Raw genomic sequence first — 27,298 nt, 5'->3', positions numbered from 1 at the left:
TTTGCTGAACACCTTCTTTTTCAGTCTATTTAGGGCAATAATATAGCATTGATAAGTCATATAGCAGTTACTCAAGATTTCCAACAACGTACTGATAGGGAATTTAGACTGAGTCCCTATAGGGACAGTGATGTCTGCAAAGCACTGGGTAATTAAATAGCGTTATATAAGTGGGTAAAAAAAAAATACTGATCTGGGGCATAACTAGAATAGGTGTAGGGGATGCAGTTACTTCAGAACCAAAAGGGTCCCTTTTCCCATCAAAATAACCAATTACCAGTTTTGGTAATACCCTGTGGAGTTCTGTTAGAGATTACACATTGGGTTCCAGGGGCTTCAACTTACCTCATTAGCAATGCAGTTACAATTCTCTGCCAAGTGATGCTGCTGTTCTTTAGGTAACAACTATAATTTAGTGAGGATCTTTAATTGGTATATTAGCCACAGAAAGAAGGAAGGTTCACAGGATTCAATAGAACTATTTTCAAGGTGGTCAAATTTCTAGGGCCCTACTAGTCACATATGAATGTGAATTGCAGTGTATAGTTTCAGGCTCCGTGCGCACTAGTGCGTTTTACCCGCGGATTTACCCGCGGATTTGCCACGGAAATTTCTTGAGAAATGTCTGCAATCTTTGTGCAGACATTTCCCAGCAATTTCTATGAGAAAAAAAAATAGCTGTGCGCACTGTGCGGATTTTTCTCAAGAAATTTCCTTGAGAAGAATTTGTCGAGAAAATTTCTTGAGAAAATGAGCATGTCAATTCTTTTCTGCAGGTACCCTGCGGATTTCGGAAGTACAGCCTGCAAAATCCGCAGGGAACCACCCGCGGGAAAATCGCGGCAAATTCGCGGCTATTCTGCGGCAAATCCGCATGCGGATTTGGTGTGGATTTTTTCCGGAGGTCCGGAAATCTTTCACTCCCAGAAGTTTCTCAAGAAATTTTCTTGAGAAACTTCACATTTCTAGTGCGCACATAGCCTCATACAGTTTAAGGCTGAAGGTAGACTTAAGTCCATCGAGTATGACCTAACCTAACGTTGATCTAGAGGAAGGCAAAAAAAAACCACAAGGAGCAGACAGTAAGCCACATTAGGGGAAAAATTCCTTCCTGACTCTACATACGGTAATCAGACGTTCCCTGGATCAACGCCCCATCACAGAATCTAGTGCACATCACCAGTAATATAATAATCTTCAATAAAGGCATCCAAGCCTCTCTTAAATTTTAGTCGTAAATCAACCATGAAAACATTATGTGGCAGAGAGTTCATATACTGAACTCTCACTGTAAAATCTGTTTCTCATTAGTCTTCATTGGGGGACACAGATCTGTGGGATAGTCTGCTGCCACCTGGATTGCACAACAAAGACGTTAGCTCCTCATCAGCAGACCTCAAGGGCCTGCTGCTCTCTGACCCCCTCAATTTAACGAGAAAGCAGTAGGAGACGTAAAAAGGTACACAAATAAAATAAATGAATTCCCAACTGGGTAACGGGGGAGGGAGCTGTGTTCTCCAATGAAGACAAAAAAATAAAATAAAATTGTACAGCAAGTACCAAAAATCTACTTTTCTTGGTTGCTTCATTGGGGAACACAGAACTTTGGGGTGTCCTAAAGCTATCCCTGGGGTGGAAAAAGACACAAGATGAAGGGAATTTTGTTTACTTACCGTAAATTCCTTTTCTTCTAGCTCCAATTGGGAGACCCAGACAGTGGGTGTATAGCTACTGCCTCTGGAGGCCGCACAAAGAACTACACTTAAAAGTGTAAGGCCCCTCCCCTTCTGGCTATACACCCTCCCGTAGGAGTACGGATTCCTCAGTTTTAGTACCAAAGCAAGAAGGAGGAAAGCCAATAACAGTTTCAAAAACAAATTCAATCCGATAACAAAATCTGAGAACTTAAGAAACAACATGAACAACATGTGCACCCGAAAAACGAAACCCTAAGAACAAATAGGGCGGGTGCTGGGTCTCCCAATTGGAGCTAGAAGAAAAGGAATTTACGGTAAGTAAACAAAATTCCCTTCTTCTTTTTCGCTCCTAATTGGGAGACCCAGACAGTGGGACGTCCAAAAGCAGTCCCTGGGTGGGTAAAAAGATACCACATGAACGGGCTGTCAGACAGCCCTTTCCTACAGGTGGGCCACCGCCGCCTGAAGGACCTGTCTACCTAGGCTGGCATCTGCCGAAGCGTAGGTATGCACTTGATAGTGTTTGGTAAACGTGTGCAGACTCGACCAGGTAGCCGCCTGGCACACCTGCTGAGCCGTAGCCTGATGCCGCAATGCCCAGGACGCACCCACGGCTCTGGTAGAATGGGCCTTCAGTCCAGATGGAATCGGAAGCCCAGCAGAACGGTATGTGTGAAGAATTGGTTCCTTGATCCACCGCGCCAGGGTGGATTTGGAAGCTTGCGATCCCTTATGCTGACCAGCGACTAGGACAAAGAGCGCATCAGAACGGCGCAGAGACGCCGTGCGAGAAATGTAAATCCTGAGTGCTCTCACCAGGTCCAACAGATGTAAACCTTTTTCAAATTGGTGAACTGGATGCGGACACAAAGATGGCAAAGTGATATCCTGATTGAGATGAAAGGAAGAAACCACCTTGGGAGAAAACTCTGGAATTGGACGCAGTACTACCTTGTCTTGGTGAAACACCAGGAAGGGAGATTTGCAAGATAACGCCGCTAGCTCGGACACTCTTCGAAGAGACGTGACCGCCACAAGAAAAACTACTTTTTGTGAAAGCCGAGAAAGGGAAACCTCTTTCAAAGGCTCGAAAGGCGGCTTCTGGAGAGCAATGAGAACCTTGTTTAGATCCCAGGGTTCCAATGGCCGTCTGTAAGGAGGAACGATATGACAAACTCCTTGGAGAAACGTGCGTACTTTAGAAAGCCGTGCCAAGCGCTTCTGAAAGAATACGGATAGCGCGGAGACTTGACCCTTAAGAGAGCTAAGCGACAAACCTTTTTCCAACCCAGACTGCAGGAAGGAAAGAAAAATTGGCAATGCAAATGGCCAGGGAGAAACTCCCTGAGCCAAGCACCAAGCTAAGAATATCTTCCACGTCCTGTGATAGATCTTAGCTGAGGATGGTTTCCTAGCCTGTCTCATTGTGGCAACAACTTCATGAGATAAACCTGAGGCCGCTAGGATCCAGGACTCAATGGCCACACAGTCAGGTTCAGGGCCGCAGAATTCAGATGGAAAAACGGCCCTTGAGACAGTAAATCTGGACGGTCTGGTAGTGCCCACGGTTGGCCTACCGTGAGATGCCACAGATCCGGGTACCACGACCTTCTTGGCCAGTCTGGAGCGACGAGAATGGCTCGATGGCAGTCGGACCTGATTTTCCTGAGAACTCTGGGTAACAATGCTAGAGGTGGGAACACATAGGGTAGTCGGAATTGCGACCAATCCTGAACCAAGGCGTCTGCCGCCAGCGCTCGGTGATCGTGAGACCGTGCCATGAAAACTGGGACCTTGTTGTTGTGCCGTGACGCCATCAGATCCACGTCCGGCGTCCCCCAGCGGCAACAGATCTGCTGAAACACGTCCGGGTGAAGGGACCATTCTCCTGCGTCCATGCCCTGGCGACTGAGAAAGTCTGCTTCCCAGTTTTCCACGCCTGGAATGTGAACTGCGGATATGGTGGACGCTTTGCTTTCCACCCACGTCAAAATCCGCCGGACTTCTTGAAAGGCTTGGCGACTGCGTGTTCCCCCTTGGTGGTTGATGTACGCCACCGCCGTGGAATTGTCCGACTGAATCCGAATCTGCTTGCCTTCCAGCCATTGTTGGAAGGCTCGCAGAGCAAGATAGACTGCTCTGATTTCCAGAACATTGATCTGCAGGGTGGACTCTTCCTGAGTCCACGTCCCCTGAGCCCTGTGGTGGAGAAACACCGCTCCCCACCCTGATAGGCTCGCATCCGTCGTGACCACTGCCCAGGATGGGGGTAGGAACGACTTTCCCTGTGACAATGAGGTGGGGAGAAGCCACCAACGCAGAGAGTCCTTGGCAGTCTGAGAGAGGGAGACAGTCCTGTCGAGGGACGTCGATTTCCCATCCCATTGGCGTAGAATGTCCCATTGTAGAGGGCGCAGATGAAACTGCGCGAACGGGACCGCCTCCATCGCTGCTACCATCTTTCCTAGGAAATGCATGAGGCGCCTCAGTGAGTGCGACTGACTCTGAAGGAGAGATTGCACTCCTGTCCGTAGCGAACACTGCTTGTCCAGTGGAAGCTTCACTATCGCTGAGAGAGTATGAAACTCCATGTTCCTTGTCTGGGTCTCCCCGGCTCCCCTCTGTAGTTCAGCGTGTCAGCAGGAATGGCTGCCGGCGTCTGTGGAGAGGGGCGGCCCGTGGGAGTTCCCAAACAAAAGTGCGGGAAACAGTGTCCCCTCTGTGCCTATTGTGAGGGCTGGAGTATGTAAAAACGACTCCAGCCCTCAGCGCTGATGCACTGACCAGCGTCCCGCCCCTCTCCTGACTGGCAGGTCTGGGGGCGGGAACGAACGGAACTAGGCCGCAAAAGCCGGGGACTCGAGTTATCAGCGCGGCCGCCGTAAAAGCGCGGCCCGCGCTGAAGTCCCCGGCGCACCACAAGTGCCAGCCGCGCCGCAGTCCCAGCGGCCGGCGCGACCGTTCCCCAAAAGTGTGCCTGCTTCAGCGAGCTGAATGAGGCCATGGCACAAGCGCCGCAGCGCTGATGTCCCCGGCGCACTACAACACCCAGCATGCTGCGGTGTGAGCGCCAAATGCACGGGGACACAGAGTACCTTGAGGAAGCAGGGCCATGTCCCTGATGTACTCCGCTCCATCCAGCATCTTCTCCAGGGGCTGTAGATGGAGCACGGTCTCAGTGCCTGGAGACCAGTAAATCCCACTTCACCCAGAGCCCTGTAAAAAGGGATGGGGAAGGAATCAGCATGTGGGCGCCAGCCACCGTACCCGCAATGGGTACCTCAACCTTACAAACACCTCCGACATACAGTGGGGTGAGAAGGGAGCATGCTGGGAGCCCTGTATGGGCCCTCTTTTCTTCCATCCGACATAGTCAGCAGCTGCTGCTGACTAAAAACAATGGAGCTATGCGTGCGTGTCTGACCTCCTTCGCACAAAGCTAAAACTGAGGAATCCGTACTCCTACGGGAGGGTGTATAGCCAGAAGGGGAGGGGCCTTACACTTTTAAGTGTAGTTCTTTGTGCGGCCTCCAGAGGCAGTAGCTATACACCCACTGTCTGGGTCTCCCAATTAGGAGCGAAAAAGAAAAGTATTCTGTTGAATTCACAGAACATACTGGTGAAGCTCAAGCAGAAGCTTGAGTGACTGCTACCTGTAAAATCTTCCTGCCCAAGCTAATATCAGCCGAAGCAACGGTATGGACCCTGTAAAATTTAGAAAAAGTATGTACAGATGCTGAAGTAGCTGCATTACAGAACTGCAGTGCCAAGGCCTGATGACGAACCGCCCAGGAAGCCCCTACCGTTCACGTGGAATGCGCCTTGACGCTAAATTGGGGAACCCTGTTCTTCAATTTCTAAGTGTGAACAACAGGGCCCATTAGATGGGACAAATAAGAAATCGGAGAGCCTAAAAAGTGTAGACCATGTAGAAGGCACTTGTACGCCGAAACGCGTAGTCCAAGCAGGCTACCACTCCTAATCTCTTTCCTTCACCGCCCAGAAGTGTGGCTCCAATTTTATGGAAGTTTTTCAAAATAAAGATTTGCAAATGCAAAAATTTTTTAATATATATCTGCATCCTCAAATTTGTCCGCTGGAGTTATAAAGATTTTTCATTTGGATTTCCCGTGGCTGGCTCCTGCTCTGGTTTTCCGTGCGGACTATCTTCTGGATTGATACCGGAATCCACACACAGGAGTGTACGGGTAAGCTGGCTTTGAAAACTATTTAGTTTTTGTAAAAAGTGTAGTGGCTGACAAATGACATACAACCCTAACCACATCCAGACCGTGCAGTCTCTTTTCCATCGGATGAGATGGAGAGGGACAAAGTTAAGGCAAGACAATGTCCTCCTAAAGGTGAAAAGTAGAAACGACTTTGGGAAGGAAACACCTTAATACCACCTTATCTTTGTGAAAAACAAGGTATGTAGTGCCACAGGACAGCGCAGCCAATTCCAAAACCCTTCTAATGGAGGTGACTGCTATAAGAAAAGCCACCTTTTGAAACAATAGAAGCATTGTAATCTCCTCAATAGGCTTGAAGGGAGAACATTGGAGAACCTTCAAAACTAGATTAAGATCCAAAGATTCTATGGGTGGCAGATAAGGGGTCCTGATATGCGCCACTCCCTAATAAAAAAAAAAAAAAAAAAAGTGGTGATTTGTGGTTTGGTGGCCATTCCATTAGCACTATCTGTACAGCAAATCTCACGATCTCCTATGAATTCCGGCTTACAGCTGGCGTTCACAGGAGGATTGTGATGAGAACACAGGGGTCACCATCTGATTCCTGGCTATCATGACAACCCATCGGTGCCCCCACGTTCATGTAATGGGGGCGCTGATGGGTGGGATTAGTGACACACTTTCTGTTAGCACACGTTAAATGCCACTGTCAAAGAGTGACAAAGACTCTACTTTTCCACATTGTAGGTTAAGACCCACATTTAATATTTCTTAAAATTAATTTTACTACACCCCCCCGCGCAAAAAAAAAAAAATTAATAAAAAAAATGAAAACTTAGGTATAACAAAAAAGTAGATCAATAAAGTCCCGATACACAAATAGAAAAAGGAGTATATGCAGGTAAATACAACCAATAGAAAGTATAAAAAGTGCTGCATACGTCTAACCTAGTTAATAAGCTGAGAAGGCATAATATAGTACATGCATTCCTGCTGCCCCAAATTACCCTGTTTGGGAAAATCTACCCTATTGAGTAATTCAGTATAGGCCCCAGTTCAGGCCAACAGTAACTCAATAATGCAATGCAAATAGGCATTCAGAAAGCCTGCTTACCCATTGCTACCGGAGACACGGTGGGATTAGTGACGTGATACCTGTCAGTGCATGTTAAATGCAGCTAGATTGATAGTGGTATTTAACTGTTTAACAACCGTGGGTGGCTCTCCAATCCACCAGTGGCTGCTAGAGGCACTTGATGGCTGACTAAATCAGCTGTCAGGTGCAGAGAGATGCAGGCTCATCATGTGAGCCCATATCAAAGGCAGGGACACGACCGATGATGTCCATGTACGTCATCGGTCTTGAAGGGGTTAAAAAGGTACATAGCTTGATCACCATTCTATGACGATTACTTTCTTAAAATCCAACATGGTAAACTCCTCATTCACAACTACTTATGCTGCTTTTAGACAGGTCGTTAATTGGTGAACAAACTTAACATAGCCTGACAGTCAGAAAGAATCATTCCTATCAAAAAAATAAAGACAATTTGTCCTGCAAGCGTTTCATTTCTTGCTTTATATACTGCAACACATGTATTGCAGTATATAGATATAACGTTCTCCTTTAAAGCCCTGCCACGGGTTGGGCTTCTCATAAGTAGTGGCAGCCATGAGGACTTGCAGTAGGTCCCTAGATTCTATAACAACCAATCACAACAATCATCGCATAGGACTGATGAGAGCCAAGGCATTCATGCACTGACAATTGTTTATTTAAATGCAGCCGTCAGTGATAGCTGGGGTTTAACCATTAAATGCCACCGTCAATCAAAGCTCTGATTGCTGCAGTTACAGCAAAGTGTTGGCTGTGTACCACAGCAGGCATTTTCTGAGTATGTTGCGAGCTAAGCTCTTGAGAATGCTCCATACATAGGGATCTGACATGAAATGTACCAGTATGTCACACGTTGTGAAAACATAAAAGGCAGCCTGTCACCGTTTTTTCGGCATATAAGCTGCGGCCACCACCAGTGGGCTCATATATGCAGTATGTTAGAATACTGTATAAGAGCCCAGGCCACAGTGTAGAATGTAAAAACCACTTTATAATACTCAGCTAACGGTTGCTCTGCAGTGGAGTTGGGCCATATGGGCGTCTCCGTTGTCCAGTGCCGGCGCCTCCTCTTTCGGCCATCTTCGTCCTCCTTCTGAAGCCTGTGTGCATGACGCGGCCTACATCATACACACTCGCCGGTCCCGTGCAGGCGAGTCTGCTCAGGACTTCAAAGCCGGAGAGAGTGTGGATGACGTAGACGTGTTATGCACCCCGGCTACAGAAGGAGGACGAAGATGGCCGAAAGAGGCAGCGTCGGCACTGGACAACGGAGATGCCCATCTGACTCAAATCCACAGCAGTGTGACCGTTTAGGTAAGTATTATAAAGTGATTTTACATTCTACACAGTGGCCTGGGCTGTTGTATACAGCATTCTAACACACTGTATATAAGAGCCCACTGGTGGTGGCCGCAGCTTATATGCTGAAAAACCGTTGACAGGTTCCCTTTAAGAAGACAGGGTCCTTTGCTTTAATGTAGTTGTGAAGGTTTCCACTAAGACACATTTAATCAGTCATTTTTTTCAAATCCCTGCTTAAAACATTTGTGAAACAAAAAATAAATACATTTGTGGCTAAAAATGTATTTCCATCAGTATGGTGCAGGAAAATTGTCTCAATGTTGTCGAGTGCCCTCTCTTTCTTGAAAGACTAATGTGTTAATGGAATATGCCATTAGTCAATTACTGCTATAATTGCAGTAAAGTACTTCAGAAAAAGTTGTCTTTACAGCAATAAAGGCACAGCATGCAATATACTTACATTAAAACAAGGCAGGTGAGCACTCCTATGCAAAGAGGAATTACAATTGTGTTTCATAGAATAGTGCAGGCACTTACACTTATTCTCGGGCTCCAGCTCCTGCAGCTCCTTGCAAGACTGCAATTCTTGTTGTAATACGTTACTCTTTCCCTCAGATAGCTCCAAACTGAAAAAAAATAAGAAAGATTCATAGTAATGTTTTGTGATTAATTGTCCTCACATACCACCATTTTCCTCCCCAGAAGTGTAAGACCCTTTTCTCACAAAGCAGCAGTGGTATCTCCAAGAGCTGCACGACTCAGGTACAAAATACACTGCAAAGAAAAAGATGGCCGATGTCTAAGATGCGGCACTTCTGATACGCAAGCAATATGTACCTGAAGATTTTATCCTCTGATGCAGAGTCTCGAAACCATGTGCTCTGTTTTCCTAGATTGAAAAGGAAGAAATCAATGAAGGAAGTATGCTTTGCTTTACATCTTCTGATGACTTGCATTCAGCGGTGATCACCTGGGTATAAGACACATTCTTTTTGAGCTTCTCCATCATTCCAGATAACTTTAAAATTATGCTGACAATGGTTACGGACACGCTCCTTGGGGAATTCAGAGACCTGGGAAAGACATGGAAAGTTATGTATAAAATGCACTAGCATAAGTGGATTCTAGAAAGTATGAATGCTTTGTTAAAGGGAACCAGTCATCAGAAATTGAGCTTTAAACCTAAACGTTTCCCCTCCTGCAGCTCCTGGGCTGCATTCTAGCACGGTTCTTGTACTTTTTGTGCCCCCTTTTAAACCAAATTAAACACTTTATAAAGTTGTACCTTTTTGTCTGCAATTCTTGTAAATTCTCCATGGGGGCGGGCTCTCTTGCGTCCGTTACTGTCCCTCCTTCTGGTTTACGCCGTTCCCCATTGCTTCATTTCATAGATCAGGACGCCGCCCACTGCGCCTGAGGTCCCGTGCACGCGAGGACCGCTGGTGACGTGGTCGCAGGCACGATATTATGGGCGGCGCTGTGAATGCATCACAAGTGCCCGCCCATAATACCGTGGCCGCGCTCTCCCCTTTGCCTCCTGCGTTCTGCGCAAGCGCTGGCCAAATGATCCGACGTCACCTTTCCCATCTTGCCCTGCAGCAGGAAATAGATGGGAGGCGCAAATCAGGCCACCACAGGTTACGAGGAGATGCTTGCGCAGAACGCTGGAGGCAAAGGGGAAAATGCGGTCACGAGGTTATGGGCGGCACTTGCTGATGACACTCACAGCGCCGCCCATAACCTCGTGCCCGCGCAAAGCATCACCAGCGGTCACACGTGCACACAGTGCACGGCACCGCTACAGTCGCACAGCGCATGCGCGGGACCACGGGCGCCCAGGGGCGGCGTCCTGAGGTTTGAAATTCAGCGTTCGGGGGCGGCGTAAATCGGCAGGAGGACAACAACGGACACCAGGCAGCCCGCCCCCATGGATAATTTTCAAAATTTGCATACGAAAAGGTACAAGTTTATAAAGTATTTATTTTGGTATAAAAAGGGCCCACAAAAACTATAGGAAGCTTGCTAGAATGCAGCCCAGGAGCTGCAGAGGGGTAAACTTTTAGGTTTACAGGTACATTTCTGATGACAGTTCCCTTTAACATTGCACTGGAGTCTGAAGTACACATCTGTAGGATTCCCATACATACAACTCACACAGAAGACTGCAGAGTATCTCACTATATAGGCATCAAGTGCAATACGTAGGGTTTAATGTTCCAATAAATACGGGATCAACTATAGAAGTATGCCAATAAATGCTGGATCAACTATGGAAGTATGCCAATAAATGCTGGATCAACTATAGAAGTATGCCAATAAATGCTGGATCAACTATAGAAGTATGCCAATAAATGCTGGATCAACTATAGAAGTATGCCAATAAATGCTGGATCAACTATAAAAGTATGCCAATAAATATGGGATCAACTATAGAAGTATGCCAATAAATGCTGGATCAACTATAGAAGTATGCCAATAAATATGGGATCAACTATAGAAGTATGCCAATAAATGCTGGATCAACTATAGAAGTATGCCAATAAATGCTGGATCAGATCAACTATAGAAGTATGCCAATAAATGCTGGATCAACTATAGAAGTATGCCAATAAATGCTGGATCAACTATAAAAGTATGCCAATAAATATGGGATCAACTATAGAAGTATGCCAATAAATGCTGGATCAGATCAACTATAGAAGTATGCCAATAAATGCTGGATCAGATCAACTATAGAAGTATGCCAATAAATGCTGGATCAGATCAACTATAGAAGTATGCCAAAAAATGCTGGATCAGATCAACTATAGAAGTATGCCAATAAATGCTGGATCAACTATAGAAGTATGCCAATAAATGCTGGATCAACTATAGAAGTATGCCAATAAATGCTGGATCAACTATAGAAGTATGCCAAAAAAATGCTGGATCAACTATAGAAGTATGCCAATAAATGCTGGATCAACTATAGAAGTATGCCAATAAATGCTGGATCAACTATAGAAGTATGCCAAAAAATGCTGGATCAACTATAGAAGTATGCCAATAAATACTGGATCAACTATAGAAGTATGCCAATAAATGCTGGATCAACTATAGAAGTATGCCAAAAAATGCTGGATCAACTATAGAAGTATGCCAATAAATGCTGGATCAACTATAGAAGTATGCCAATAAATGCTGGATCAACTATAGAAGTATGCCAATAAATGCTGGATCAACTATAGAAGCATGCCAATAAATGCTGGATCAACTATAGAAGTATGCCAAAAAATGCTGGATCAACTATAGAAGTATGCCAATAAATGCTGGATCAACTATAGAAGTATGCCAATAAATGCTGGATCAACTATAGAAGTATGCCAATAAATGCTGGATCAACTATAGAAGTATGCCAATAAATGCTGGATCAACTATAGAAGCATGCCAATAAATGCTGGATCAACTATAGAAGTATGCCAAAAAATGCTGGATCAACTATAGAAGTATGCCAATAAATGCTGGACAACTACAGAAGTATGCCAATAAATATGGGATCAACTATAGAAGTATGCCAATAAATATGGGATCAACTATAGAAGTATGCCAATAAATGCTGGATCAACTATAGAAGTATGCCAATAAATGCTGGATCAACTACAGAAGTATGCCAATAAATATGGGATCAACTATAGAAGTATGCCAATAAATGCTGGATCAGATCAACTATAGAAGTATGCCAATAAATGCTGGATCAGATCAACTATAGAAGTATGCCAATAAATGCTGGATCAGATCAACTATAGAAGTATGCCAAAAAATGCTGGATCAGATCAACTATAGAAGTATGCCAATAAATGCTGGATCAACTATAGAAGTATGCCAATAAATGCTGGATCAACTATAGAAGTATGCCAAAAAAATGCTGGATCAACTATAGAAGTATGCCAATAAATGCTGGATCAACTATAGAAGTATGCCAATAAATGCTGGACAACTACAGAAGTATGCCAATAAATATGGGATCAACTATAGAAGTATGCCAATAAATATGGGATCAACTATAGAAGTATGCCAATAAATGCTGGATCAACTATAGAAGTATGCCAATAAATGCTGGATCAACTACAGAAGTATGCCAATAAATATGGGATCAACTATAGAAGTATGCCAATAAATGCTGGATCAACTATGGAAGTATGCCAATAAATGCTGGATCAACTATAGAAGTATGCCAATAAATGCTGGATCAACTATAGAAGTATGCCAATAAATGCTGGATCAACTATAGAAGTATGCCAATAAATGCTGGATCAACTATAAAAGTATGCCAATAAATATGGGATCAACTATAGAAGTATGCCAATAAATGCTGGATCAACTATAGAAGTATGCCAAAAAATGCTAGATCAACTATAGAAGTATGCCAATAAATGCTGGATCAACTATAGAAGTATGCCAATAAATGCTGGATCAACTATAGAAGTATGCCAAAAAATGCTGGATCAACTATAGAAGTATGCCAATAAATACTGGATCAACTATAGAAGTATGCCAATAAATGCTGGATCAACTATAGAAGTATGCCAAAAAATGCTGGATCAACTATAGAAGTATGCCAATAAATGCTGGATCAACTATAGAAGTATGCCAATAAATGCTGGATCAACTATAGAAGCATGCCAATAAATGCTGGATCAACTATAGAAGTATGCCAATAAATGCTGGATCAACTATAGAAGTATGCCAAAAAATGCTGGATCAACTATAGAAGTATGCCAATAAATGCTGGATCAACTACAGAAGTATGCCAATAAATATGGGATCAACTATAGAAGTATGCCAATAAATATGGGATCAACTATAGGAGTATGCCAATAAATGCTGGATCAACTATAGAAGTATGCCAATAAATGCTGGATCAACTACAGAAGTATGCCAATAAATATGGGATCAACTATAGAAGTATGCCAATAAATATGGGATCAACTATAGAAGTATGCCAATAAATGCTGGATCAACTATGGAAGTATGCCAATAAATGCTGGATCAACTATAGAAGTATGCCAATAAATGCTGGATCAACTATAGAAGTATGCCAATAAATGCTGGATCAACTATAGAAGTATGCCAATAAATGCTGGATCAACTATAGAAGTATGCCAATAAATGCTGGATCAACTATAAAAGTATGCCAATAAATGCTGGATCAACTATAGAAGTATGCCAATAAATATGGGATCAACTATAGAAGTATGCCAAAAAATGCTGGATCAGATCAACTATAGAAGTATGCCAAAAAATGCTGGATCAGATCAACTATAGAAGTATGCCAATAAATGCTGGATCAACTATAGAAGTATGCCAATAAATGCTGGATCAACTATAGAAGTATGCCAAAAAATGCTGGATCAACTATAGAAGTATGCCAATAAATGCTGGATCAACTATAGAAGTATGCCAATAAATGCTGGATCAACTACAGAAGTATGCCAATAAATATGGGATCAACTATAGAAGTATGCCAATAAATATGGGATCAACTATAGAAGTATGCCAATAAATGCTGGATCAACTATAGAAGTATGCCAATAAATGCTGGATCAACTATAGAAGTATGCCAATAAATATGGGATCAACTATAGAAGTATGCCAATAAATGCTGGATCAACTATGGAAGTATGCCAATAAATGCTGGATCAACTATAGAAGTATGCCAATAAATGCTGGATCAACTATAGAAGTATGCCAATAAATGCTGGATCAACTATAGAAGTATGCCAATAAATACTGGATCGGATCAACTATAGAAATATGCCAATAAATACTGGCTAAAGGAAGGGAGTTGATGAATCAACACATGAAAAAGACAAAAGAAGAAAACCTCAGGGATGTGAGGAATAAATGATCATCAGATGCTCAAAAAGAAACAAAGTCCTTAAGATTCTGTAGTACCCAGAGTAAACTCGGCTTCTTTTTTCCATCTGGTGTCTTCCACGAGACCATTATTAGCTTCTCATCGATAAACAGTATCAAATCACTTTCCACCTAAAACATGTGGAAGAAAAAACAAACCACTTGGTATAATGAATTTGTAAACATTCTTTTTGTAAGACCTTATTCTTATACAGTGGTTAGCAAATACAGACTATAGTGTACTTGTCTTGTCTATGAAGACAAGCTACTGTGTGGTGTGTCTTATTAGCTATTCCTGAAAAAAATTCTTTCGGTCTAATATAGCGCAATAAGGATATATGCTGATATTAGTTATTTAAACTTTATTAATTAGGCGCTCCTATTATTACAACGCGTTTCAGCGGAATTGCTTTCATCAGGTAAAATAGGAGCAGTCTAATATTTTAAACGCTAAAAGGATTCCACGGGTGCTTCTCATAGTGCGCTTGTTTTATCTATTTATTAGCCATTCCTGGCAGTCTCTGATCTTCACCTTTATACATGACTGAAAAGAGATTTTCCAAGAATACGGTTTATTTCATTTCTATGCCCTATTGTACATTACTGTATCAAACAGCAAACCCCTTCAATATTCAATAATTGTTTATTGTTGGAAATTTCTGTATAAAAGGAAGAGCAGAAAAACAAAAGGAAGTAGAAAATACCATTTTCAGTTCTCACGCCTTTCACTATTGTCCAAACCTGCCTTTTTACAGGGAAAGTATTCATCAGGCTGACAGTATTCATAACTTTCAGAGCTTCATTAGTGGGTAATCACTATGGATTGTTTTACATATAGGGTTCTATTTATTGGAGGCAAAGGTGGAGGGTGAAAAAGACACCAAAAAGAAGGGAATTTTGTTTACTTACCGTAAATTCCTTTTCTTCTAGCTCCAATTGGGAGACCCAGACAGTGGGTGTATAGCTACTGCCTCTGGAGGCCGCACAAAGAACTACACTTAAAAGTGTAAGGCCCCTCCCCTTCTGGCTATACACCCTCCCGTAGGAGTACGGATTCCTCAGTTTTAGTACCAAAGCAAGAAGGAGGAAAGCCAATAACAGTTTCAAAAACAAATTCAATCCGATAACAAGATCGGAGAACTTAAGAAACAACATGAACAACATGTGCACCCGAAAAACGAAACCCTAAGAACAAATAGGGCGGGTGCTGGGTCTCCCAATTGGAGCTAGAAGAAAAGGAATTTACGGTAAGTAAACAAAATTCCCTTCTTCTTTTTCGCTCCTAATTGGGAGACCCAGACAGTGGGACGTCCAAAAGCAGTCCCTGGGTGGGTAAAAAGATACCACATGAACGGGCTGTCAGACAGCCTCTTCCTACAGGTGGGCCACCGCCGCCTGAAGGACCTGTCTACCTAGGCTGGCATCTGCCGAAGCGTAGGTATGCACTTGATAGTGTTTGGTAAACGTGTGCAGACTCGACCAGGTAGCCGCCTGGCACACTTGCTGAGCCGTAGCCTGATGCCGCAATGCCCAGTACGCACCCACGGCTCTGGTAGAATGGGCCTTCAGTCCAGATGGAATCGGAAGCCCAGCAGAACGGTATGTGTGAAGAATTGGTTCCTTGATCCACCGCGCCAGGGTGGATTTGGAAGCTTGCGATCCCTTATGCTGACCAGCGACTAGGACAAAGAGCGCATCAGAACGGCGTAGAGACGCCGTGCGAGAAATGTAAATCCTGAGTGCTCTCACCAGGTCCAACAGATGTAAACCCTTTTCAAATTGGTGAACTGGATGCGGACACAAAGATGGCAAAGTGATATCCTGATTGAGATGAAAGGAAGAAACCACCTTGGGAGAAAACTCTGGAATTGGACGCAGTACTACCTTGTCTTGGTGAAACACCAGGAAGGGAGATTTGCAAGATAACGCCGCTAGCTCGGACACTCTTCGAAGAGACGTGACCGCCACAAGAAAAACTACCTTTTGTGAAAGCCGAGAAAGGGAAACCTCTTTCAAAGGCTCGAAAGGCGGCTTCTGGAGAGCAATGAGAACCTTGTTCAGATCCCAGGGTTCCAATGGCCGTCTGTAAGGAGGAACGATATGACGAACTCCTTGGAGAAACGTGCGTACTTTAGAAAGCCGTGCCAAGCGCTTCTGAAAGAATACGGATAGCGCGGAGACTTGACCCTTGAGAGAGCTAAGCGACAAACCTTTTTCCAACCCAGACTGCAGGAAGGAAAGAAAAATTGGCAATGCAAATGGCCAGGGAGAAAACCCTTGAGCCAAGCACCACGCTAAGAATATCCTCCACGTCCTGTGATAGATCTTAGCTGAGGATGGTTTTCTAGCCTGTCTCATTGTGGCAACAACTTCATGAGATAAACCTGAGGCCGCTAGGATCCAGGACTCAATGGCCACACAGTCAGGTTCAGGGCCGCAGAATTCAGATGGAAAAACGGCCCTTGAGACAGCAAATCTGGACGGTCTGGTAGTGTCCACGGTTGGCCTACCGTGAGATGCCACAGATCCGGGTACCAAGACCTTCTTGGCCAATCTGGAGCGACGAGTATGGCTCGATGGCAGTCGGACCTGATTTTCCGGAGAACTCTGGGTAACAATGCTAGAGGTGGGAACACATAGGGGAGTCGGAATTGCGACCAATCCTGAACCAAGGCGTCTGCCGCCAGTGCTCGGTGATCGTGAGACCGTGCCATGAAAACTGGGACCTTGTTGTTGTGCCGTGACGCCATCAGATCGACGTCCGGCGTCCCCCAGCGGCAACAGATCTGCTGAAACACGTCCGGGTGAAGGGACCATTCTCCTGCGTCCATGCCCTGGCGACTGAGAAAGTCTGCTTCCCAGTTTTCCACGCCTGGGATGTGAACTGCGGATATGGTGGACGCTCTGCTTTCCACCCACGTCAAAATCCGCTGGACTTCTTGAAAAGCTTGGCGACTGCGTGTTCCCCCTTGGTGGTTGATGTACGCCACCGCCGTGGAATTGTCCGACTGAATCCGAATCTGCTTGCCTTCCAGCCATTGTTGGAAGGCTCGCAGGGCAAGATAGATTGCTCTGATTTCCAGAACATTGATCTGCAGGGTGGACTCTTCCTGAGTCCACGTCCCCTGAGCCCTGTGGTGGAGAAACACCGCTCCCCACCCTGATAGGCTCGCATCCGTCGTGACCACTGCCCAGGACGGGGGAAGGAACGACTTTCCCTGTGACAATGAGGTGGGGAGAAGCCACCAACGCAGAGAGTCCTTGGCAGTCTGAGAGAGGGAGACAGTCCTGTCGAGGGACGTCGATTTCCCATCCCATTGGCGTAGAATGTCCCATTGTAGAGGGCGCAGATGAAACTGCGCGAACGGGACTGCCTCCATTGCTGCTACCATCTTTCCTAGGAAATGCATGAGGCGCCTCAGTGAGTGCGACTGGCTCTGAAGGAGAGATTGCACTCCAGTCCGTAGCGAGCACTGCTTGTCCAGTGGAAGCTTCACTATCGCTGAGAGAGTATGGAACTCCATGCCAAGATAAGTCAGAGATTGGGTCGGGGTTAGATGAGACTTTGGAAAGTTGATAATCCACCCGAAACTCTGGAGAGTGTCTAGTGCCACCTTCAGACTGTGCTGGCATGCCTCTTGAGAGGGTGCCTTTATAAGCAGGTCGTCTAGATACGGGATGACCGAGTGACCCTGCGAGTGCAGAACAGCTACTACTGCTGCCATGACTTTGGTGAAGACCCGGGGGGCTGTTGCCAGACCGAAAGGTAACGCTACGAACTGCAGGTGTTCGTCGTGTATGACGAAGCGTAGGAAACGCTGATGCTCTGGTGCAATCGGCACGTGGAGATACGCATCTTTGATATCTATTGATGCTAGAAAATCTCCTTGAGACATTGAGGCTATGACGGAGCGTAGGGATTCCATCCGGAACCTCCTGACTTTTACGTGTCTGTTGAGCAACTTTAGATCCAGGACGGGTCGATACGATCCGTCCTTTTTTGGGACCACAAACAGATTGGAGTAAAAACCGTGACCTTGTTCCTGAAGAGGGACGGAGGTCACCACTCCTTCCGCCTTTAGAGCGGCCACCGCCTGCAACAGAGCATCGGCTCGGTCTGGTGGTGGAGAAGTTCTGAAGAAACGAGTTGGCGGACGAGAACTGAACTCTATCCTGTACCCGTGAGACAGAATATCCCTCACCCAACGGTCTTTGACGCGTGACAGCCAAATGTCGCCAAAGTGGGAAAGCCTCCCACCGACCGCGGGTGTGGGAATCGGAGACTGCAAGTCAGGAGGACGCCGTCTTGGCAACGGTTCCTCCGGCTGTCCTTTTTGGGCGTGACTGAGACCTCCAAGAATCTGAGCGTCTCTGGTCTTTTTGAGTCTTTTTTGACGAGGCGAATTGGGACCTGCCCGGTCCTCGAAAGGACCGATAACCAGACTGACCCTTCCTCTGTTGGGGTTTGTTTTGTCTGTGTTGCGGTAAGGATAAGTCCTTACCCTTGGAGTGTTTGATGATTTCATCCAAACGCTCTCCAAACAATCGGTCACGAGAAAAAGGCAAATTGGTTAAGCACTTCTTGGAATGAGAATCTGCTTTCCAATGTCTCAACCACAGGGCCCTACGCAAAACAACGGAGTTGGCTGACGCCATTGCCGTGCGGCTTGTAGCGTCAAGAACAGCATTAATCGCGTACGACGCGAATGCCGCCATTTGCGAGGTCAATGGTGCTACCTGCGGGGCAAATGCACGTGTGACTGAGTCGACTTGCGCAAGCCCGGCTGAGATAGCTTGGAGTGCCCATACGGCCGCAAAAGATGGCGCTAACGACGCTCCAATCGCTTCATAGATGGATTTCAGCCAGAGCTCCATCTGCCTGTCAGTGGCCTCTTTAAGTGCCGCTCCATCTTCAACTGCAACCAAGGATCTAGCTGCAAGCCTGGAAATTGGAGGATCCACTTTTGGACACTGGGTCCAACCCTTGACCACCTCAGGGGGAAAAGGATAGAGTGTATCTTTAAGCCGTTTAGAAAAACGCCTTTCAGGATAAGCGTGGGGTTTCTGGATTGCGTCTCTAAAGTCAGCGTGGTCCAGAAAAGTGCTTAATGTACGCTTAGGGTATCTGAAATGGATTCTCTCGTGCTGCGAAGCTGACTCCTCTACAAGAGGAGCTGGTGGCGAAATATTTAACATCTTATTGATGTTAAATATAAGATCATTAACTATGGCGTCGCCATCTGGTGTATCTAGATTGAGAGCGGTCCCAGGATCAGAATCCTGATCAGTTACGTCCGCCTCATCACCCATAGATTCATCTCGCTGGGATCCTGACCATTGAGATGAATGTGAAGGCCCGTCATAGCGAGCCCGCTTAGGCTGCCCGGGGCCATCGTCCGAGTCAGAGTCTTCACCCTGAGGTGTATGTGCCCGTCCCGGAGCTTGGAGGTAATTCAGCTGAGGGGGACCAGGGGGCAATGATTGCACAGTGTCCGTGGCCTGAAGTACAGGCCTAGCTCGCAATGTGTCAAGAATTTGTGACATAGTGAGAGACATTCTGTCAGCAAAAGCTGCAAACTCAGTTCCTGTCACCTGGACAGCATTCACAGGTGGTACACCCTGGGTCACGTCCAGCAGAGGTCCCGACTGTGCAAGCGCCGCAGGGGCCGAGCACTGCACACAATGGGGGTCCGTGGAGCCTGCCGGTAGAAAAGTCCCACATGCGGTGCAGGAAGCATATAATGTCTGTGCCTTGGCACCCTTGCGTTTTACGGACGACATGCTGCTGGCTCTCTGCAATGTGAGAGAGTCTATAGCCAAAGGGCGACCAGCGCCATGCAATACAAAGTATTTGTAGAAACAAAATACTAAGAATACTACTGGCACAAGAGGGGGTGAGCCCTGAGGGCTGCTTACCGCCCGCTGAATAGCGGGTAAGAGGCGCAGAATTCCTTGTCTGGGTCTCCCCGGCTCCCCTCTGCAGCTCAGCGTGTCAGCAGGAATGGCTGCCGGCGTCTGTGGAGAGGGGCGGTCCGTGGGAGTTCCTAAACAAAAGTGCGGGAAACAGTGTCCCCTCTGTGCCGATTGTGAGGGCTGGAGTATGTAAAAACGACTCCAGCCCTCGGCGCTGATGCACTGACCAGCGTCCCGCCCCTCTCCTGACTGGCAGGTCTGGGGGCGGGAACGAACGGAAGCAGGCCGCAAAAGCCGGGGACTCGAGTTATCAGCGCGGCCGCCGTAAAAGCGCGGCCCGCGCTGAAGTCCCCGGCGCACCACAAGTGCCAGCCGCGCCGCAGTCCCAGCGGCCGGCGCGACCGATTCCCAGAAGTGTGCCTGCTTCAGCGAAGCTGAATGAGGCCATGGCACAAGCGCCGCAGCGCTGATGTCCCCGGCGCACTACAACACCCAGCATGCTGCGGTGTGAGCGCCAAATGCACGGGGACATAGAGTACCTTGAGGAAGCAGGGCCATGTCCCTGATGTACTCCGCTCCATCCAGCATCTTCTCCAGGGGCTGTAGATGGAGCACGGTCTCAGTGCCTGGAGACCAGTAAATCCCACTTCACCCAGAGCCCTGTAAAAAGGGATGGGGAAGGAATCAGCATGTGGGCTCCTGCCGCCGTACCCGCAATGGGTACCTCAACCTTACAAACACCTCCGACATACAGTGGGGTGAGAAGGGAGCATGCTGGGAGCCCTGTATGGGCCCTCTTTTCTTCCATCCGACATAGTCAGCAGCTGCTGCTGACTAAAAACAATGGAGCTATGCGTGCGTGTCTGACCTCCTGCGCACAAAGCTAAAACTGAGGAATCCGTACTCCTACGGGAGGGTGTATAGCCAGAAGGGGAGGGGCCTTACACTTTTAAGTGTAGTTCTTTGTGCGGCCTCCAGAGGCAGTAGCTATACACCCACTGTCTGGGTCTCCCAATTAGGAGCGAAAAAGAAAATGGAGCAATCACTGCAAATGGGCTTGTGGCTCCAATCAGAAGAATTTGTCAGACAGGAGTTACACAAACAAAATGGTGTCTCTTTCATCATGAGAATGCCCATGGATGCGTGGCTATTTCATGACAGTTATAAATTAGATGAAAAAATATTCCACCATTAACAAACAGATACAGCAGTCTATACTTCCAGAGAGCACCGAGATTAATGTAGAGCTCCTATAAGAGGAAGCTTTAAAAGGGGGCGGTGCCGTTCAAGTTCATGCCTCAATACCGAACGTCAGCCCTGATCACAAAAAAGAAATAAAGAGAACCCCCCCCTCATTAATGCTTCCATACACTTTGGTCTAACATCAGCCAACAGTGCAATGTGTATGGGGACCTCCTGGCTCCCCGTGACACATGATGGGAGATCTGGAACTGCAGATCCTTTCGATCTCTAGCAGCTTCCCAACTCTCAGGAGTTTAGCGGCGGCTCTTTTATACAGAGCACAGGAGCATTTGGCAGAGTGAGTATGCCTGTCCATGGAGGAGTCGGGAGAGACAGCTGCTGCCCAAACGATCCGCCGAACCAGTCAATGGCAGAAAGCTATCTATTGTGTATCTTTAGTTTAGCCCATATATTATTAGCCAACTCATGCTACCTTAAAAGGGGTTATCCGGCTTATTTTGACGTTTTTGTTATTACACTATTGGGCTACATTGGGGAAGAAAAGTAGATAGTAACTACCTACCTGTCCTGCTGTCAGCCCCTCTCCCCCGGCTCAGTGTGGTCATGTGACCACTCCTGCCATGATTTTGCAGTTTCCTGTGATGTCACGATGACTGGGCATGTGCTTATGCTGCCTTATCAACAGGCATCCCTGCAGACATCATGTAGCCTCCCTGCTGGGCGGGTACATGGCGCCGGAATCACCGCCCCCCCCCTCCACATTCCATAGTGAAGCAGGGGTCTCGCTGGCTATACGCTGCATGCAGCCCCTGATGCTTCTGGCGGCGTGCAGGCAGTATTCCCTTGCTGAACGCTGCCCGTGCGGTCAGCGCTGTATAGCAGATGACTGATTCCCGGGCGCTCTGTAGAGCTGAGCTCTGTATACAGCTATGATCCGCCACCGGCCAATCAGAGGCCAGCATCTGATCACTGATGAAGCTTCACAGTGCTCGGGAATCGGTCCTCTGATATAAACCACTAACCCTGCAGAGGCCGCTGCAGAGGCAACGATCAGCAAAGAGGGGGCAGCGGCTGCAAGATGTAGGACACAGGGCACTGAGGGAATGAGGAGAGGCGAGAAGGATTTGTGTTTGGGTTTTATTTTGTGTGTCTGAAGACTGGCAGACTAGGGGGCAATTCTACAGGAGAGAGCACTGCTACAAGAAGAAATGCCCAAGGAAAGGGATGGGCACATTATATTATATGTGCGGAGGAAGTGAGGATCACTGCTCTGTACTACCAATGATTGGAAATACAGAGCAGTGATATCTCATCTGTGACAGAACAATCACTGCACATATAATGTAGTAATGGTCAGTGCTGGGGCAGAATACTGACAGGGAAGGTGTGTCCAGGGGGTGGGGTTGGACACTGAGGCCGGGTGGTGCCAGTTCTGACTGTCAGGTTTGGCAGTCAAACATGTCATATTAGGTTGAGCTGCATGTAAACAAAGAGCTGCAGAGAATAAAAGTTTTAATTCAAGAGAAACAAAAGTTAAAAACAACAACAAAAAAAACAACAAGATGTAGGGGTGTTTTATATAACAATGCAGATTAGCTTAAAAAAAATTTGAGTTTATGTCGGACAACTCCTTTAACCCTAGAATGCATACCTGAGGGCTCGCAGTCCTGCTAGGTTACTTGTTTTCTATTGTAGATTTCTATGGTTGCGCGTTCTAAAGGTTAATCATTGGTATGTATCAAACAAGATAAATCATTAAATGTGAAATTTACATTTACATTATAAACTTACTAAAACTGGTTGTGAAAAGGTTACGGATATCCAGGAGCCAGCCACATCAACAGAAATACATCTGATAGACAGCGGGAGGTCAGCTAGAATAAAAATAGACAAATATTTTAAAGATTATAATAGAAGCGAAGAAAAATAAAGTTACGTTGAGGTTAGTTAAACAAATATGTAAGAAATTTAGAAATGGGAATTTCCAAATCTAGCATTAGCAAGAATTCTCCTTTTAACAGTTATAGTTTTTCATCAATAACCACAGGCACTGAAGGAAACAATCATTTATATACTGGTCATCACTACATTTTCAAAGTTTGTGACAAAGAAGGAAAGACTTTACATAAGGTACTCACCTCTGCCAAGAAGCCATCGATGATAAAACCAGGCGCTCTGATCATTTGGGTCTGTGAAGAATGCATTCTGTACAAGCTCCAGTTCTAGCAGAAATATACAATCAAAAAGCTGTATGTTACAGAGCAAATTATACATGTGTAAAAATCACAAATGTGTGACAGAACACTAAAGAAAGAAAAAAAATAATAGACGTGTCCAGGGCTGTGGAGTCGGAGTTCATTTTGGTGGAGTTGGAGTCAGTATAAAATGGACGACTCCTAAAATATATAATAAATTGGTTCCAGTAGTTGAATGCAGAATGTGCTGAATATTTTTTCATAGGAATTTGGGAAAGTTATGAAATGTCCTATAAATGGCTGTTCTATTCCTGCTCTAAGGCTACATTCACACACAGCGTTTTTGCAGCTTTTTTTGAGGATACGTTTTTCAGCCGCAAAAGCAGATCAGCTTTTTAAAAAACTGCATCACCTGAAAGGTTTTTGAGCTCATAGATAATTTTTCTAATCTGCTATTGGTATTGAAAAAATTAATGGACAATGCTTCAAACATGATAAGTACAATTAAACTGATGAATGAGAGTAATGAACAACAACTAGAAGAAAATTTAGGATTCAGTATGTTTGAGATGAAAGGCCACAGTGCTGTTCATGTAATAGGAACAAACAGATATTAAAATAGAAGGACAGCAAAATGATACTTTAGAATTAGATGATCTCGTTGAAGCGGCTTCAAAACACTTCATATTCATCACATGCGCTGTGTTGTGCACACGCTGCAACTGGCAATAACAGATAGTCTGCAAGAGGGACATGCTGGAAATCTGATTGGAAAAGTGAGGAAATTGGTTATTGCTGCCAGAACCCCTAAAATTGATTCCATCTTGAAGAGACGCGCTGGGAAAGGGGCAATTGTCGATCAAGCCACTCTGTGGGGCACTTATTTAATGATTAAGCGATTGCTTGAACTATAACCGTTTATTATAGATATGGCGAACCCTCAGGCAACCCTAAATGAAGGTCAATGGACACAGGTGGCTGAATTGAAGGAATTTACCGTGACTAAAAAATTACAAGCTGAGGATTTAACTCCTGCCATTTTAATAAGGGAGTGGAAGAACTTGCTATTTTGCCTGTCCCAAAGAGGAGGTTTAATCACAGATGGCATTTCTGCTTCAATGAAACGGAGAGAGACACAGCTATTGTAAAATAAAATTCTTCTGGCAGCTGTTTATGTGGACCCAAGTCATCGTATACGGCTTGATGATCAACAATTTACTAAAGGAAAAGAAGCTCTGACTGAGGTAGCAGTTAGAATGAGTGGCCTACAGGACTGCCAAGCGCAAGAGGACTTGGGTCCTGACAGTACTACTGCTGCCATATCTTCATCCTCATCAGATGAGGGAGTTTAACTTTGACAAGTATTTGGATGACATGGAACAAGCAAAGCGTTGCCGCAAGGAAATATATTTCACTCTGTCTCCTATAGCAAGTAGATTGACCATATTCCAGCAAAAATTTTCACTTGCTCTCAAAAAAAATAGAAAAATTCAACCATTCATCAAAACTGACTGTGCATGAGGCAATTCCTTTATACCCAGAAATTGTTAGAGATTCTGCCCATGTGGTTATGGCTTTGCCTCCAACCCAAGTTACTGTAGAGAGGTTGTTCTCTAGCTTTAAAATTACTAGGTCAGTTTTGAGGTCATCTGCGAAGGAGGATCAGATGGAAGCAATTCTATTTCTTACAACAAATTCATAGACTGCACAAATGTTATTTAGTATGTTTTTGTTGAAAACTGTCTTTTGCCACTTATAGTTTATTACAGTGAGATATAGAGATATAGAGATATAGAGATAGAGATATATATATAAGCAATATATGTGGGAGTCGGTGCAAGGGAAATTGAGGAGTCGGAGTCGCAGGTTTGGCTTATCGACTCCACAGCCCTGGACATGTCAATCAATCAAGCAGAGAAGGATGATCATGAGATCACTATAATAGGCAAATTAATATTAGCAGACTTATTAGGGCTAAGTTCACACCGGGATTCTTTTGGTGCGTTTTTGAGGTCACAAAGATACACCTAAATACATGCATTTCCTTCCCCAGCAAAGTCTATGAGATTTCTATTTTGCTGTCCACACTGGGCATCTTTTGTTGGATGCATCTTGGCTGCGTTTTTCAAGATGCAGCATGTCAATTCTGTTTGCGTTTTCCCAGTGTTTGAGCCCTTCCAGTCAATAGATTTGACTTAAAACGCATTGGGAAAAAAGCGGTAAAAACGCATTACGTTTTTGATGCAGTTTTGCCACGGTGCATTTTAGATGCACTCAAGATGCACTGAGAAAAAACATGTCATGTGTGAACATAGCCTTACAGAGAGTCTCAGCATGGAAATTGTTAATTTATTGATTTATTGTCTTGTATTAACCCCTTCACCCCAAAGCCTATTCACCTTACTGACTAGGCCAAATTGTTTCAATTCTAGTCAGTGACACTTTAAGAATTAACTCTGAAATGCTTCAACAGATCCTAGTGATTCTGAGAATGTTTTTCGTGACATTTTGTACTTCATGTATGTGGCAAATTTAGGACAATACTTTTGCACTTGTGAAAATGTCAGTAATCTGGCAAAAATGTAGAAAATTTCTCAATTTTCAAAAGTTTAATTTTTATAAATCACACAAAATAGTTACCGTATTTTTCGCTTCATAAGACGCAAAATGGGGGGTGCGTCTTATAAAGTGGTACCTGGGGGGGGGGGGGGGGGTGTCCTGTCTGAGGCGATTGGGTGGCCGGGTGCCTGTGGCTGCATGCAAGCGGCCGGTACCTGTGCTTGCGTGCGGTGGCAGCCGGGTACCCGTGGCTGTGTGCGGGCAGCAGCCGGGTGCTGTGTGGGGTCGGCAGCCGGGTACCTGTGCTTGCATGCGGTGGCAGCCGGGTACCCATGGCTGTGTGCGGGCGGCAGCCGGGTGCTGTGTGCGAGCGGCAGTCGGGTGCCCGTGCAGGCCGCCCTCACACAGGCACCCGTCTGCCGCCCTCACACAGCCATGGGTACCCGGCTGCCTCCGCACGCAAGCACAGGTACCCGGCGGCTTGTACGCAGGGTGGGCGGGCAGCCTGCTGGCTGCCACTCTGTGCATGCGGGGCGGGCGGCTGTGCAGCATGTTACCAGTTGTCCGCGGTCCCACTTTCAAATGATGGCACCGGTGGAGCTCTTGGATGAGAGCTCCATATGCGCACGCGCTTCTCCGGGAGTCAGCGCGTGCGCAGATGGAGCTCTCATCCAAGGGCTCCATCTGCGCATGCGTCGCTCCGGGCGTCATTACTTGAATCGGGACCTCGGACACACTGGGAAAACACCGCATCCGTCTGCTCCACCACTGAGCAGTCCCCGCCGCTGCCACCACTGAGCAGTACCCGCCGCTGCCACCACTGAGCAGTCCCCGCCGCTGCCACCACTGAGCAGTCCCCGCCGCTGCCACCACTGAACCGGGACCGCGGACACTCACTGCACCGGCCTGCTGCACGGCTCACCCGCCACGGCTGCTGCCGCCACCACGGACCCCACGGCTCCTGCCACCGCGCCTGCAACCACGGACGCCACGGCACCTGCAACCACGGACCCCGCTGCCACTGACCCGCCGCGCCTGCCAGCACAACCTGTGCCTCCTGTGACCCCGCTTCACCACCACTGCTGCCCCCCTCCGGTAAGAGAACACCGGAGTATAAGACGGACCCCATTTTTCTTTTTTTATGTCTAAGTTTGGGGTGCGTCTTATATTCCGGTGCGTCTTATAAAGCGAAAAATACGGTAATATAATTTCCCACATCTACTTTAC

At 46.0% G+C, this 27,298-nt stretch overlaps 1 protein-coding gene across 1 annotated transcript in view; it reads right to left on the bottom strand.

The window, feature by feature from the left end:
• The window catches only part of RABGGTA (Rab geranylgeranyltransferase subunit alpha), a 170,413-nt gene that overhangs the window by 85,912 nt on the left and 57,203 nt on the right, over positions 1-27,298 (bottom strand). The window contains exons 7-12 of the mRNA XM_075318985.1: positions 23,456-23,539; positions 23,109-23,191; positions 14,241-14,333; positions 9,277-9,379; positions 9,144-9,195; positions 8,844-8,932 (exon numbers count right to left, since the gene is read on the bottom strand). Coding sequence (XP_075175100.1) covers positions 8,844-8,932; positions 9,144-9,195; positions 9,277-9,379; positions 14,241-14,333; positions 23,109-23,191; positions 23,456-23,539 — 504 coding nt within the window. The remainder of the gene's footprint in view (positions 1-8,843; positions 8,933-9,143; positions 9,196-9,276; positions 9,380-14,240; positions 14,334-23,108; positions 23,192-23,455; positions 23,540-27,298) is intronic.

This window comes from Anomaloglossus baeobatrachus, chromosome 1, assembly GCF_048569485.1.
Source record: "Anomaloglossus baeobatrachus isolate aAnoBae1 chromosome 1, aAnoBae1.hap1, whole genome shotgun sequence".
Lineage (NCBI taxonomy): Eukaryota > Metazoa > Chordata > Amphibia > Anura > Aromobatidae > Anomaloglossus > Anomaloglossus baeobatrachus.
The sequence above is the reverse complement of the archived record's forward strand: the minus strand, read 5'-3'. Positions and strand labels throughout refer to the sequence as shown.